Source organism: Prinia subflava, chromosome 4 (genome assembly GCF_021018805.1).
Source record: "Prinia subflava isolate CZ2003 ecotype Zambia chromosome 4, Cam_Psub_1.2, whole genome shotgun sequence".
Lineage (NCBI taxonomy): Eukaryota > Metazoa > Chordata > Aves > Passeriformes > Cisticolidae > Prinia > Prinia subflava.
In genome coordinates this window covers 45,066,233-45,083,325 of record NC_086250.1, presented here as the reverse complement: position 1 = coordinate 45,083,325, position 17,093 = coordinate 45,066,233, and the positions used below count along the sequence as shown (strand labels likewise).

Sequence of the window (17,093 nt, the reverse complement as noted above, 5' to 3'; positions counted from 1 at the left end):
CACACATCAACTCAAAATCCATCTGCAAAACACTATTATGCACTTGAGCTCCTTGCACAGACTATGGGAGGAGTGGGCTAATAGAACCAAAAGTATTTGAAGGTTTAAATTACAAGTGCCAAAAAAGGTTTAAATTACAAGTGCCAAAATTTTAATGCCAAATTATACAGATAAACCCACTTCTGAAGTTAGAAAAAACTTTACCAAACTAATAGCAGTAGAGATACACTTGACAAATCACCCATTCTTAGAATCTCCACCTTATTTATGCAACCATGTAAATACATACAAGTTTTCCTTTAAATTTGCAACAGATAATATGCAAATATGACCCTTTTCTTTAAGGCACAGAAGAGCTACACACATTATTTTCACATCCAGAAGGCAAAATATGAGCAAAGTTATCACTGTAAAACTGTTGAATTTTAATATCATACATAATTGCTGCATTTAAAAAATATTCTGAGTTTTGAAATAATTTAATGCCCTGGAACTGAAAAACTTCTTTTTTTCAATCTTAAATCCCGGAATTTAAGACTAAGAAAACTTCTATTAGATTATGTAGCCAGTCTTAAGTCAAGGTTCAGGGTATTATTAAAAAATCACATGGATGAAAGACCTCATTGGTCAGACTTAGATCCAAAATAAGGTACCTAAAAGAAGATGCTAACCTCAACTGTGTCCAAAGTCACATTAAAGCAAATAGAGATTCAGTAAGCAGGTTATGGAGTATAGAGAGTATTAATCTTATTTCAAAGTAAACACCTAAGGCTTGAATAGATTTTTAACATAGGTTTAGTGCCATTTAATAAGTTTTAGACTATCCCACCTGATCTCCAGATGCCAAAAAGATTGAATATTTCAAAGATCGTTTTGTGTCTACTTGTCCTGAAAAGATGTCTAGGATATTCAAGCATTTTCCTGATTAACACCAACCATTTACATCTCAGCAGTTAAATGGCTGGGCACCTGGTCACCCTGTCCATTTTAGTTTCTGTTTAAGACCTACCTGACACAGACACCAATATGCAGACATCTATATTCAGATGATTTAATCTGCAGATTGAAACCTTTTCTAAATCTTGAAGCAAAATCTGAAAATTAGTTCAAGTTAACACACAGATTCACAAAAAAAAAAAAAGAATCTGGAAATATAATCAAGACATTCAGACCTTTACCCATAAAGCTAATTTAAACATTACACCATGTAGTAAGTAGTAAAGTAAAAAACACAATGCAAGCTCAATATGATGAGGGTAGTTGAAAACCAGAAATAAGTACACTGCCTCAGTGTGAACAAGCTGCAAGCAGCAGATTAGCCTCATCATTAATCCACTGAAAAGGGAATTACAATAATTAAGCCCTGAAGTCATGAGAGCCTACAGTGATATTACAAGGTCATGTGATAAATAAGGGCAAAACCTACACAAACTGCGCAGCTGAAAGCCAAGCTCCTGAACTACATTTAACACACAGCTTTCCATGAATAACGTATGACAAAAATTATGCTGAAGAAACTCTAAAATGCACTAAGATTCAAAGACTGTATTTTATTATTTCTACATCTAGTGACCTCTGTGAATAGAAGAACATTTCAAGCCACACAACATAAAACTGACTGATAATATTATAATGCTTTTACGGTCACTTTGCTCACACAACCTCTTCTGTAAGTTTCAGACTTATTGAATTCAATTTTTTCAAATCTGTGCTTAAAAATTATTTCTTTAAATGTGAAAAAAAAAATTTAGAAAGAGGTAACCAAAACTCAACTTCAGCTCACACCAAAAGGGAAACAGCTGCACTCATCCATAAATTCACAACCTAAAGCATTATCCCTGAAGCAGATGGAGCAAGAAGCTGTTGGAAAGAATAGGCCAGCATTCCCTCTGTGGACTATCCACTACAAACGGAATGAGGCATATCAGATGTATTAAGACAGAAGTTAGGACACTCCAGAACTGTGGTCCTTACTCCAGACTCCAGAAAAAGGCATCCTTTAGTGATTAAAAGCTGCATTCGACGTCTCTGCATACAGAGCACTGGGAACCACTGTTGCCATGAATTTTCCTGGTTTGCTGAGCGTTCATATTAAAGGAGAAGTGTGCAGCTTCTCATGCTCATGAATGTAAACACAGGAGCATGTTTTGTAAACATTGGCAATGTTATGAATTCCTTCTCCAAGAGAAGGGGAGGTTGAATGACAGCCTCCTTGACCAATGTGGTGGAGAGGTGGGGATACCATTCTCCAATCCATGGTCACCTTGCCACAGGTATATATTAGGAAAACAAACTAAGGGTCAGGCTTCTGCCCTGCATGCTCTGTCCACCCAGATCTGTCTCCCCAGTCTCATTTCTGGTTAGGCCTCACGGTGATAAACCACAGCCTCCTTTTCAGCACCCAGGCCTCAGTTGCTCCTCTCCCTTTCACACACACCTCTGTCCATTCCCTAGAGAGCAGTCCTATCCCCATCTTCACACAGAAACATTATTTACTGAGATCCCTCAGCTGCCAGCGTCTTTCATCGCTTTTTCCTCTTCCTGATGCGAGAGGCACCCTGAAGTGCAAACTGTTCAGCAGAGCTTATCAGCTTGAGCTCCGCAGCCTCACCTTCAATGGGAACATGTTCCCACAGAGACAATTATGCTTTTCATTACTTGTTTCACTCCCTTCATTAGGCCTACATGGCTTTAGTTTTTCCATTAATTTCTTCCCAAATTTTCTACCTTCAACTGCTCCCTTCTTTTCCCACCTCTAATCCTTCTCCCCATCCTTCTTCCACTGCAGTTAAGCACACAGCTACCTCACCAGAAGCCAGGGAAAAGAAAACCATGTTCATTTAGATAACTGGTCTGATATCAAGATCTTTTGGCAAAGTATTTTTTAGCAGTTCAGTTGCTGAGTTGACAATGAGCAAAATAAAAATTATTCTACATGAATAGTAACTTGTCTGAATGTGAGCAGGTTTGGTATCAGGTATCACAACTCTGGTATGAACCTTTAATGAAACTCAAATACAGGTCTTGAAAGGGTTAAGATGCCTTCAAAAATGAGGAGATACTTTCAAAAAACTTGTTGAGAGGCAGAAAAACACAAATGTAGATTTTTATATGCACATTTCTAATTACTAATAGCTTCATCTTTTGGTGTGGGAGAACCTGGAAAAGCTGGGAAAAAAGCAACAATAGGGTGAAATACAAACTGTATTTTAGTAAGGTTGTTGGATAGACTAACAAAGAAAACTTGACAGCCCTAATTTCTAAAAAAAACACTTCTAATAATGTGGGAGTCCTAGCTCCTGCAAGGAAAGAAAAACTTCTTGTAATTACAATGGAAGAGAAAGAAAGCACCTGTAACCCAGTAAAAGGCACTGTGCAGGATGCCATGACAGGATTTGAGTCTTTAGGAAGAATTAAAGAGAATTTCATTTTTGTGAGGATACTAATTACACATGAGGGGTAGGGACAATAAAAGTAAACAAAACACTTGAGACAAACCTCCACACATACTCCCAAAAGTTTAGGATTTAAAACATTTAAAACAATCCGCTCTTGACAATGCGAGTAAAAAACATGTATTTTATAAAACATGCTACTCAGCAGCAGCAAAAGGCCAGGCACAAGCCTTGCCCTGAAGTATTTCTGTGCCAAGTGTAGACCTTCATTATATAGTGATTAATTCTGCTGTTAATAACCTCTGAGAGAAGAACACAAGTGGATATTCTCAGTGAATCTGCTACAACAAGGTTTTCCAGAGCATGTCTGCCAAGACATTGCTTTGTATTTAAAGATGTTTACCATGACATATTGTATATTAAATTAGCATTTCTAGGTCAATTACAATTATGAAGCTGTAATTTGATAGTAAGTTACAGAGGTACGTTTTGACAGCGTATACTTTTCTAGAACCTTCAGAGCATCCCAGCTCTGAAGCTGCACTTCCTGGGTGGGTGGGGGGGAGAAATACATAAATTTTATTGGCACTAAAATACCCACCAGCTCTGCAAAAACCTTAGCTCTGTCCTTTAGACTTGCCACAAGGAACTGCAGTAGAAGTCACATTTATTTGTATAAGGTAAAATTTTCCTATTCTCACATAACACATGAAAAGCACAAGTGAGAGAGTACCAAAACCTCAGGAATATCCTGTACACAGTTCCATCTAATTTGGTGTAATAAAAGTGGTTTTCATCATTAGCACAGAAAATGTTGATTGTATTCATTAAACTATGCAGGGAAAGTATTTTCATACAATCAAACTGCATTATTTCAAAGCTGGCACTACAATATACCTCAGAAAATCAAATGGTAGATATGTAAGTGCAATACAGATGACTTACTTACAGCATCCTTTTTCCTTTTAATGCGCTGTTTGATCTGAATCAAGCACTAAGAAGCCTAACCCAGCAGCTTTTAGTCACCAGAAAAAATAAAGCAAATAGGCAGAGTAAGAAGGTAGCAAAGCTACACTGATTAAAATGTAATAACACTTATTACAGTAGTAGGATCAAGATAACTACAGACATTATCTAGATTTGAAAGTGAAGAAAATTCTAGTTTTTACTTAGCTTAATGTTCTACAGCACTGCATGAAAAACATGTCATAATCAAGAGCTTATTTTGTAAAAGTATGGTAATGATACCACTGCATATGATGGCCAAATGTAATCTACTCAATGCCAACTCAACTAGTAGAGTAGGTCTGAACTTATCAAATTGACTATAAAAATAGAAGGCCCATTCTCCAAGAGCCAGCTTAAAAGAGAAATTCCTTTTTTCAGGTCTATCAGAATTCATCTCAATACAACCATACCATGTGAAGCTCAATATACCCAAAAAATTAGTGAAACTTTCTACTTAGCGGACAACACAAGTTAAAACCCATTTAGTTGCAACATCCAACAACTGAAATCAGCCTGGTCAGACAGCCATAGTACTGACCCCTAAGAATTTCTTCTTAGTCAGTCCCAGTAGGAAATAAGCAGCCATACCAGCTAGGCAACACTGAACACCTTGAAAAGTGTACTAGAAAAGAAAAGCATCATTTAGACCATGCAAAATCTGAGCCTCATGTTATCTTTATCAGCATTTTTAAAGTTTTGATAAAATCTATACCATTGTACATAAAAGCAATCTCGTGCTTCTTCTGTCAAGGTGAGACCTAACAAATACTCTGTGACAGAGGCACAGCACATGACATTCTCAATAAAGTTGATAATCAGAATGGTGGTGAAAAAATGTGGGTGCAGAATCTACAAAATCCCTCCCACATACAGCAAAAACAATTGATCTTACAATGATCAAATGAAGATCCTTATTATTCATTATTAGAACCAGCACCTGTTCAGAGTTCATCAATTTCAAATGATCTTCAACTATTGCATGACTCATGCTGAAGTCTATATAGGCAGCTCTCAAAAATTTTCTAGATTCCTCTGTATGTCTCCAACATTTCTATCACACATACTTGAATCTTAAAAATCCATACAACATTCGTTTTCACTTAATACACTTAGAGCTACTTAGAGGAAATGATGTAGAAAGCTGCATTTCCAAAGTGTCTGTGCAAAGTTCTCTCAGGGGTAAACAAATCCCTGTGGTTCTGATACCCATAAGAAAAAAGCTGAGTGGAATTACAAGCTAGAACCAGAGAGATAACAAACTAAGTTTTTTCAATAAAAATACTTCAAAATCCAAAAGCTCCCAATGTTCAGTGGAAAACAGAAAGGAGACATTTTAACTCTGAGATAAATTTTATGACTCTGCTATTAGCACAGATATTCCAGCTGTATGATCTGCTCTTCTAAACAAACTCATTTGGTTAGTTTATTGAAACAGCAAGAATAGAACATCAGAATTCCCATTCACAAGCTCATTTACAATCTGGTTAAACAGTGTTGTCTGTTCTCATGGATTAAGTCTGCCACCTCTATTAAAAGCAAATTCATTGGGATTCCTACTATTTTGTTGGCACATTTGTAAGCAGTGGGGTTAGCAATCCTCAGATCTCAATCAGATATATATATATGATCTTAGGTTTTCCTTATAGCCCTCTCCCTTATCCTACTAGTCTCTTCATAGTTCAGCTGTATTCTGTACCTCATTGCAGCAATCACACCTATGACAAACACAAAGGTTCAGTCAATCCAGGATGAAATTACTTGGCCTAAGACATTATTATGTTAGAATAATCATTCCTTCCCATTTCAGAAGATACCAAATTTAGAATCATGATGTTACCTCTTTATAGAAAAAGCTTTCAAGAGACTATCTTCATGAAGAACCTTGAAGTGGCCCTACAGATACTACTTCTCAGAAAACAAGAATGCTAGTCTTCACTTGCTGTGGTTAATAAACATGGATACAATTAAATTCATTCCTCTTCCTCCAAAAATCCCACTGCAAACCTGAGAACACCTAACAAGTATTGTACTTGAAGCAGCCTTCAGCTTCTCAGTGCACCCAGTACAATGCACACACTTTGTCTGAGAGTTAAACACAATCATAACTCACTCCAAGGCTGAAACCAAAGTCCAATTATCTTCTTTGCTATTCTAGCCCATACAGGGAAATGAGGCTTAGGAGACAGGCCCAGATGCTGGGCCACTGCTATTGCTGCTGCTATGCAAAGAAAGAGCACTTTCTCCTTCTTCCTGCCCTCTTCCCCACTTCTTCTCTTACACAAACTCACTGCACCTCTCCAACCCCAACTGAACTTCTTAAACAGAATAAAAGCAAAGTTTGGGAGAAAAATGGTAGCCCACTCTAACTTAGAGCATCTAAGGAATCACTGTGGAATTCAACAAGCACTGAAGTCAACACAATATAAGAGGATTAATTTAATAGTAATATATTGATAAAACAATCCAGCTTAATATGAAATGTTTAATCTGAACACCACACATCCTTTACTCATTTAAGCAGCCTTTTTTTCTTTTAATTTCAAAACATATAAACATGAAATTCTGCAGACATTAGGCATTCACCATGAACCATGGTTTATCATGAAGGTGGACTCATCCAGTTAAGTCATAATCAATGCATACTTCAATAGAATTGTCTTCACAGCCACATATGGAATCCTTAATAGATTAATACAAGTTACAGCTTAAGGTATGTGCTAATAAACTGCATGGGATTTGTCCATTTCTGGTTCCAAGGCTCCATCTCCCTCAAGCCTGAAAGAATATCCAGAAAGGAAGTTTTCTGCTATTTTTGTGCATTACTTTGTATTCATGGACTTCTTCATGCTTAGTGGGGTCAGAAGACAGCAAGACCCTCTCCTCTCTCAGAACTACAAGTTTAAGACTGGCCCAGATGTCCAAGGATTAAATGAAGGAACATCCTGAACACCTAGCATAAGCTAGGCCCTACATCCTCAATCACAACAGCATTTGATTTACCCACACAGCACTAAACTTCATAAAGCTAAACTCCCAAAAGCTAACCTATAAGGGAAAAAAGAGTTATTTCTGTCTATTCAGACAGCTAAATCTGCCTAACAAAGTCAGCTGAATCCCTACAGATTGACACAGTATGGATTGCTACCAATGGCAACGAGAAGAACTCAGCAGCCCCAAACTGCAGATGAAGTTCACTAACAGATTAAAAATCAATCTAAGTAACCTCTTTAAGAAATTTCTTGACAACTGATGAGCTTAAAAAGCACTGACAACACACAAGTAGAGAGGAATAAGGGATCTAAAGCCTTTCCCACAATCATAATTTCCAAAAAAGTACTAAGCCTTATGAAGCTTATTTTTTCCCCTTTGCTTTCCCAGAAATATTCAAGCTTCATACTAACAGGAAAAGATAACCATATCAAAAGATGATCAGGTTAATCTTAAATGTAAGAAAAATTGACTTACAACTTTAGTTATATACTGAAGAGAACTGTGCAGGTTAGAGAACAACCTGACTTCTTTTCAAGCTACCTGTGTAATGTGACAGCCTAAAGCATCTGAGCCACCACATCAAAACGTTTAAACTTATTGTTAAAGATGCAGCATTAATATTAAGAAGACAGTCTAGTCTTTAACAAACTAAACATTAAAGAACATTCAAAATGGTATCTTCAGTGCTTTTGGATGAAATACCCTCCTTAAATTCTATAAAACATGTAACTTGTTTTATAGAATTTACATAGTAAATGTATTACTAAGCATATAATTTCACTGCAAGTTGTTATATCATGGGTATTAGTGTACAGCAAATTTTGTTTTAGGAAAACAATTTATCATTAACTTTTCAGACTATATTCAGACAGGCTTTTAACAGATGTTAGCAAGTTTCTATTTAATGAAGCAATACAAATGAAAAAATCACTCTTGGTAGTAACACTTGAGTCTACAATTCCAGAACATAATGTAACAAGAAAAAAGCCAGCTAAAGGCAACCACAATATAAGCAGGTGAAATGCATGTGAAGTAATCAAGATATTTTGTTTTGCCACCTTGCTAAGGAGCCAAAAAACATCAGCTACATCTGTCTGCAATCAAACAATAAGTACTATTTAACAACATCCTACCTAAAAGCAGCTTCCCAAAAGCAGTTCATTCCACAAACATCAGAGGGCAGCATCCAATAGGAATTCCAGAAAGATACAGACAAATTCTTACACCTAACAGAATAAGACAAAAATAACCTATATAAATGTTACTGATTTTATGGCAAAGTTAAATGGACAGTCTCCTAGATCAAGCATAACTGGAACAGTTAATTAGTTGGCAAAATTAATGGGCTATGCAATGCAACTTGAATACAAAGAAGAAGGTATTAGATGCCAATCAGAACTTTTTAAATGTAGAATGGTCCCATCCTTTAGCCTTTCCCCTTCATATATTTGCAGAATGAGAGAAACAGAGGGGCTGAGATTTTTGAGGATCCTTCTATGTTCTAGGCTTGAATTAAGCCCACAGGTAATGAGTGAATGGCAACTTATTGCTAGAAAGAACTTCACCTTTTCAATACCTTTATCTACTCAAAGCAGAGGAGCAACTACAACTTTTCATCTTTGAGGTTACATTGGCCATTTAACACAATCCCTTTTCATCCCTTATTCTAGCCAGTGCAGATGTGCAAATCTGATTTTTAATAAAAAACCAGCACTTAGCAGCACTAAGGAAGTCCATTGTTTCATAACAAATGGCTAATGCAACACAGAAATAATCACAACATTTCACAAGTTTTCTTTCTACATACTAATAGCAAGGCTAATAATTTATTGACTTGTGCTACACTAACAGCTAAAAAAAAAGCAAGGTTTACTAGTTCAACATTACATTTTGTGCAACAGCAATATTGGAAATATTTTAAAATAGAAACAAAAGTTGTGTATTTCAAAGGTTCTGGTGAGAAAGTTAACATCAAGAATTACGATCTGAAATGAGTAAGCAGAATACTGTAAAACAAGAGATCCTCTCTTGAGCGACCTTCTCTGCTCCCTGCCCTGGTGATACAAAGTCAGCAGTGTTTATTCTCCTTTGAAAGTTAGTATCTGTGAATGAAAGACATGTGCAAGAAGAAAACTGACACAAAAGCTGCTGATGAAAAGGTATTTAAGGACTATAGGTCAGAACTCTACTGAAAGTTGGCTTTGCAAGTTTGAAATTATCAGTACCATCTTGGTAGTGTAACCTGAAACCTGTAAAGACCAATGTTTTGCAAATACCAGACAATAATAGCATAATGTAGCATCAAAAAATGTCAAGCTGTGTAGTTTCTGCTTTTTGTAACACTTGAAAAGAACGACCTGACAAACACAGTGTTTCACAAAGCCTCATTGAAGTGCTGTGGGGGATGGAGCAGTTCTTTGGTAGATCACAGGAAATCCTTGTATTCTGTAGATAAATGTGTTTGCAAGAATTTTCAAGTAATTTTAATTCATGACTTAAGAATGCTCTCCACAAATAAATACCCAGGTACAGAAAATGAAAACATAGACTGCAACTCTGTTTCAGGGATATCTGCACTACTCTTTACTGAAGTATAAAACCATGAGTTCTCTCTGCCAGATTCTTCCTTACATTACTCCTTGTGGCTTTTGACATTTTACAAACACTTCAAGGCACATAAGGTCTTGCACTTATCTGAAGAACAATCTTTATGATATCTACTATTAGCTTTTTGAAGTAACTGCTTCTCATTACTTTTAGAATAAATTAAATTACAATCTCTCCAAAAGAGTTTTCTGGTTTGCAAGATTATTAAGCTATTATTACAAAGGACTCCTCTTCCAGATGTCAACAAGAGTATTCTTAGCTGTGTTGAGTATTACCCTATGCAAACTACCAAGGCAAGGGGCAAATCTGAAGTAATGGCTAAGTCATTTCTCTGACACATCAGGCCTTTCCAACATTCCACTTTGCACAAGATTATCAGCCTTAGGTTTGATTCATAAACTGCGTGCTTAAAACGAAAGTGTTACTAGGATACGTATGTATGCAATTTACCTAATGTGAGCTCAAGACATTCTCCTGTCAACAGCAATCTCTCTCAATTGACCACATGCTACCATATTCCCCAAAGCTTTTTCATATAAAGGATTAAGAGACTGGAATAATTGGACAACATTTTCATCTTGTCACTCAAGATTACAATTGTAATTGTAATTGTCAATTACAATAAGGTAATTTAAAATGCCCCTCATTAAGGTATTTTTTTACTTGAAATAAATTTTGAGGAAAGCTTGGACTACAAAGAATTGCTTTACACAGCTAGGGAGGTGCATTGTACCTTTTCACAAACAGACACAGTCATCATTACCTCAGAGAGGTTACTAGTCAGACAGGAATAGTCACTTCAGTGCTACAGAGGGATATTTTGCTTGCACCTATTATTGTTATGCGATTAAAGGCCAGTCCCCACAAATAGAAAGCAGAAAAGAATGTACGCCAACTTGTTGTAAGCTGCTAACCAAGGCACATGGAGTACCCTAACACAGCCCAAATTCAAGGGGCAGAGAGCCCAGGAACCAGGCAGATGATCCATCCACCAGCCTAGGTAACAGGAGACACTCTCCAGGCCAGTTTACCGATTGCCTAATGGAGTTACTGCCTGAAAGGGTGTAGGACCCACTGTGAGATCAAAGGTGGCCTGGGGAGGAAGGAGAATGCAAAGAACAGAGAGAAGATAAGAGGATCCAGCCACACATGAAGACTACTGTTTTCCTGGGTGGCAGGAGTGGCTCCATTCCATCTGCACATACAGAGGTCAAAGTGCCTGTAAATGAGAAGATGGCCACAGATCCTAGGGGCCCAGGAGCCTGTGGTGCCAGGGGGATGGAGAGATGTGTGTGCACACAGCGTGTGGTTGTGTGGTGTTGGTGCACATAAGCACCAGCAACCAGAGCAGCCTGTTTGCAGAGCAGGAGGCTCGGACCCAAGTGTCAGACAGGCCGTGAGACTGAGACCATGCAGAGAACAGCGAGTCTGAGCTACTGAGAGAACCTCTTACACAGCCACAAGAGATTAGGGTCTGAGGGGTGGCAACTGGAAGCACCAGAAGGTCTGAGCTGGCCACCTGGGGTTTGAGGAGTGGGTAATGTTTAAGACTATAGGTCAGGATCAGCTATCCAAAAGACTCCCTTCCATGAAGCAATCCTGTGGCCAGCTGCCACAAAGCTATGGCCAGTGACTGGAAAGATGCAGCACATTCACCTGTACATGTGTCTGCACATCCAAGAGGGTCTGAGTACCAGAAACTGAACTGGGGCTGCAAGCCTAGGGGGTTTACATACTCAGGTCAGCAACAGTGGATTGGCCAGAGGATGAGGAGCCCATTCCTGGAAGGACCAAGTGTCTAAGGCCAGTCACTGGTGGGATCCACCTTACATACATTGAAGTATTTTTCATTAAAACCTTTCACCCTGATCAGTCAGAGAAGGGAACAGGATCAGGATGCTTGTTTATGGTTGTGCAAGCTCTGTTTCCTGTGTGTTGATGTCCAAGTGTGTATGCACTAAGAGCCATTGGAATAAATGTTCTGCTTTGCTATTGCCTGGACCCAGGAACATGGAAATGCAGCAGCCTTGCCTCCATCACACTACTGGGCTGGACAACTAACACCTACCACTGTCAAAAATAAGAAGAAATAAGAAATAAAAAAGAAGAAATATGAAGTTTCAAAAATCACTGGTGTCACAGACAAGCATTCTCAGTGATCTGCCTGCCAATTCAAAGCATCTCTCCCTTAAACAACCAGCTATTTCTTAACTACCTTTATCAGTTAATCTAGCTTCAAGATCCCTGGGTAGCAGAAATTTTAATATTGCAGACATAGAAAAGGTGTCTATACTGTGACCTGAAAACTTTTCAAATTAGTGTGCAAAAAACATAGAGTGCATAAGTTGCAGCCATGAAGACTGAGGCCCTGTGCTCAGGCAAGTCAAGTTTTAACCATAAGAAATCCCTCCACAAGCAGGGGTAACCTCCTTTGTTAATGGAGATCATAGTTGTCAGAAATACTTTTCAATCCCTGTGGCATCTTTTCTACTACTGTAACTTCACCACAAACTTAGCAGAATGTCCAATGGTGAGGGGTGCAGCCCTGATGAGTACATTCCTGTCATAATTCTTTTCATTAACAACCTAAATTTTCTCAACTGCATGAACCAACCAATAGACAGACTTATGTCTCTCCTACAGCATAGCCCACAAGTGCAGCAGAACAGGAAGGATGAATTTCCTTCCTGCTCATAATCACACAGGAGTAAAAAACTGGGATGATAAGCTTAATTCAACTCCCAAATGCACTAAGAATTTCTAATTCTCCTCAACAGCTTTTTCTGAACATTTGCAGCAGTACCACAAATTATTTATGACATACAGGGAATGGCTTTATTACATAGGAGATAGTTCGTACAATGCTAGATGTCTGATACCTAAACTTTTTAACTGGAAAAATTGTGATAACATTTCATTGCTTAACAACATTTCTATGTAAAATATTATTTGCTGGTCAAATGTTTGTCAAATTCAGCAGTTTTTAAATGAAGTTTCAACTTCAAATCAACTTCAACATTTCATCCTTTTAAATTTACTTCATATTTTGAAGTTCTTTGACAGGTTCTGGATCAATTTCTTAAAAAGAATAGCTGAGAAGCAAACTGCTGAGAGAGCTGGTTAAGCTCTGATATTGATAAAAACAGCGGTGTAGAGGCCAAGGAAAGAACCAGCTACCTGCCACAACCACCCTCCTCTGCTCTTGTGGATATACTTTCTGCCCTTTTCCAAGCACTATAATTCATTTAACTCTCCCCATGCCAGAACAGTTAGAGAACAAGAGACTGGTACAATCAAACACCAGTGCCACACACAGCAGAACAGCAGGTTCTGGCAGCAAAACACGCTAAACTACAGTGGAAGGGAAACGTTTCATTTCAATAGGGTCAAATTCACTGACCTCACGAAATTCACAGAACTGATTCCTGTATATCTCAAAATTGCTATTAGAATAGCACTTTTTTGGACCTGAATATAAAGATGAACATTATCTGCCTAACTGAAGTGGCAATATTGACAAAGTATTTCCTTTGAGGCAGTCAACAGCTCCTCCTAAGTTTTGTATCACTGCAAACTTGCTTAGTATCCCTTCCAGTCCTGCCTCCAAGGCATTTACGAAGATGTTTAGCTATTAAATTCTTAAAGTGTTCTGCAGGTATTTATATCAAGTCTCAAGATACAAGCCTTTAGCCTTCAGTCCTCTTGTTCCTCAGGACTTTGAAACAAACAACTCCTTACTAAACTGATTACCCAACAAATTCCAGTTAATTATTATGTTTATTGGAGGATCCTGCCTCAACCTGTAATTCTAGTTTCAATATGGTAGCTCCTTTTAAATTATTTTCTTCTTAAACATGTCATCACCATTGCTAAATTCTTTCAGGTGTAGTATTCCAAAGCCTTATCCAAGGCTTGCAGTTTTCATGTTTACATGTTTCCAAAACGTAACAGAAAATTCAACGTCTCCCTCCCCTATCCCAGAGCATGATCCAAGGCTTTCTGCCCTTGTGGTATATCACAAACTAGACTAATCAGGCAAAGAAAATGCTTCTTGGCTAAAGAAAAAAGAAAAACATTGCTGAGTGGATGAATGCCTTCAGATGATAGATCTGCTTTGCTGAAGTGTTTTTTAAAGCTGAGTGAACACAGCTGAAGCAACCCATTTATGAAAGCTACCATTAATGCATACAAAATGTTCAAGGATTAGAAGTTGCATCTATATGCAATTTACTCTGTAAGATTATTCACCCTTCAAGACATTACATGATCACAAGACAGTCAGAAGTGGGCATAAAAAAGATACGTGGCCATGGTGCTCAGTCTCTACTGAAGCAGCTGATGTACAAAAACTGAAGAACATTCAGCAATGTTCAGCAAAAACCAATAAATGCAGCAAGATGTGTGTATCACTTACAAAAGTGAATGTAATATAGTTTAACACTCAAGAATAATTTAAAAATTCATCTAAAGGAACATTCGGTGGGACATTTCTTAACTGCCACAGGGCAGAGCTTTTCCTTTAACAAAAGCCTTTTAGGGACTTGTCTAAGAGTCTGACTCACTAATAAGTTTTACACACATTTTTCACAAACAGCATGTTTCAATAACTTACAATAGGGAATGTTTATTCTGAGCCTTCAGCTCGACAGCAGTTTACAGGTAAAGAATTCTCACACAGGTGACAACAGACACTGGTTTTCCAAGGAGATATGCCCCCACAAAACTGTACACAATGGAATTATTTGTGGCACTTGAGACCTTTCGGAAAGAACTTTCTCAGTCAGTAAAACTTTTCTATTTGACAACACAGGGCAGATTTATATCTCATCTAATATCACTGCAGCAAGAGGCTTCTTGCACCTTGCTGACGTTCTTCTCCATTCATATATTTAATTGAAAAATTACGCTTTTAGTACAAATACTAAAACTGCATAGCTTTTAAAGCAAACTTGATTCTTCTTTTGCTTACTAGCAGTACAATGCATCTTAAAGTCACTTTGATGTTTAATAGTACAAATCATTTATTTACATTATCATCTTCTACCCAACAAAAGTTTGCTTCATGTAAATTGCATGTTTTCTTTAGTAAAGCAAATAAATGCATCATTTTTTAAATCATACTTTTATTTAGAACTAGTAGATTTCAGCCACTCACAAGGAGTTTTTAATCATGAACTAGAAGTGAGGCACAATCATCTTTATATTTTTTTCATGTTGTAATCTGTGTTAACTTGATCTACTGCAAAAACACGGGGGAAAAAATTCTTTGAAGTAGTTACACCAGTCAAAAGCTGGGCTTCACATTTCAGCTGACTCCACCCCCAGTAACACAGGATGCTGCTTCATGGTATTTTAAGATTATTAAGTCAGACCTTGTCATTCTGCCATCCTCTGTAAGTCCTTTACAACAGCATCGACACTTTCATAATTACATGATGAGGCAATACAGAGTGCTGAGTTGGCCAAAACCCAGGCAGTTTTCAAGCAGGTCCCCACAGCAGCTCAACTCGTGTGCTCCGAGGAGCACAGGCAGTACAAGGATCGGGCAGCACCAGAGCTTGTACAGCACTGGGAAGCAGTGACCATCGCCAAACCAATAAACTCACCGTGCTTTAAACTGCTGTAGAATCTGAAAAGAGTTTGAGCCAGACTGGCCCAGAATGGTCTGGTCCCAATTTTTCCTCCATTTTCCGTAACAGATTTCTCGCCACTCCTCTTTTCCTGGCTTTAGGACTCGAGTAGCCACAGGGGAACAGGATTACGAAACCACAATCTGAAGGAAAACTAGTAATTTCCATTCCATAATCTCACTCACCACTTGGCCACATTAAAACTTCTGCTGACACAGGACAACAGAACTATGCAGAGTGTGAGATGCTCGGATATGCACCCCTTTAATTATAGAACTAAACTCACTGGTTTCCGTGAGAAGGTTTGCTGCACTAAGGTATCCCATAATAAACAGTTTTGCTTCGCTGAAGTTACATTTGATAATCACAAAGTTACTAAGTTTCAGAACTGAAGGAGCACGGTGGAATTTTCCCCTTTTGGAAGAAGCAAACGCAACCCTCGCCGCTTCGCTCGCCCTGTCCCACGGAGGAGCAGCCAGGGACGGGCTCAGCGCGGGGACGCGCACGGGGTCGGCGTCGGCGGCCACTCCTGAAAGTTCTCCTCGTTTGTTTAAGGCTTCCCCACCGCCGTTCTGCGGTGGGCGGCCCGCGGAGGCCGGGTGGGAGCGCACAGAGGCACCGCCGCCCGCTGCCCCCGAAGCGGCGCCCAGGCCTCGGCGCCGTCGCTCGGCCGGCACCGCCCGCGGCCCCCGCTCCGCCCCCGGCCGGGACGGAGAGCGGCGCGACCCCGCGGCCCCGGCCCGCCCCGCAGGAATGCGCCGGGAACCGCCCGGCCCCGGCCCCGGCCCCGCGCCGCCTACCTCTCGGTCCCCGCCTCGCCTCGGCCCGCGCTCCCCGCCTGCCGCCGGGCGCCAGGCGCCGCGGGGTCTCGGGCCTGCCTCTGGCGGCCGCCGCCGCCGGGCTCCTGCTCCAGGGAGAGGGCCAGCTGGCTGAGGCCGTACAGCAGCGAGCACACGGCGCAGCCCAGGCACAGCAGCGCCACCCGCGCCAAGCGCCGCATCCTCCCGCCCGGCGCCCGCACAGCCGGGCGGGCCCGCGGCTCCGGGAGCGCGGCGGGAGCGGCGGCGGCGCGGTCCCAGCGCGGCCCGGCGTGCGAGGGGCGGGCAGGGGCGGGACCGCGGCCGGGCGGGACCGGGGCGGGGCCCGCACCCGCTGGTTATTTGCTCCGAAAGCGAAAAGGCCGCACCCTCGTTTTTCCCGCTGCGTCCATCCCTGTGTCGCGGCGCTGTGCTCAGGCTGGTCTCGTCTCGATTCAGGTCTTCCGAACATGGGTTCCCGGGAGAAGTCGAGCGACGAAAAATACAAAATAGAGACCCCCGCACTGGTGGGGCCACACCTGGAATCCCGTGTGCAGTTTTGAGAACCTCAGTATAAGAAGAATATAAAGACTTTAGAGGTAGTGTCTTCATTAAGGGCCAAAGTGGGACTAAAGGTCCCTCAAAATGACACTTTCCCTGCTCTC

At 40.1% G+C, this 17,093-nt stretch overlaps 1 protein-coding gene across 3 annotated transcripts in view; it reads right to left on the bottom strand.

The window, feature by feature from the left end:
* The window catches only part of GXYLT1 (glucoside xylosyltransferase 1), a 32,622-nt gene extending 15,529 nt beyond the window's left edge, over window positions 1-17,093 (bottom strand). The window contains exons 1-2 of one of the 3 annotated variants that reach the window (XM_063396627.1): window positions 16,432-16,752; window positions 8,528-8,620 (exon numbers count right to left, since the gene is read on the bottom strand). In XM_063396627.1, coding sequence (XP_063252697.1) covers window positions 8,528-8,620; window positions 16,432-16,631 — 293 coding nt within the window. In that variant the 5' untranslated portion in view covers window positions 16,632-16,752. Of the gene's footprint in view, window positions 1-8,527; window positions 8,621-16,431 lie in introns of all 3 variants that reach the window. The other 2 variants (XM_063396626.1, XM_063396628.1) reach the window with 2 other exon arrangements.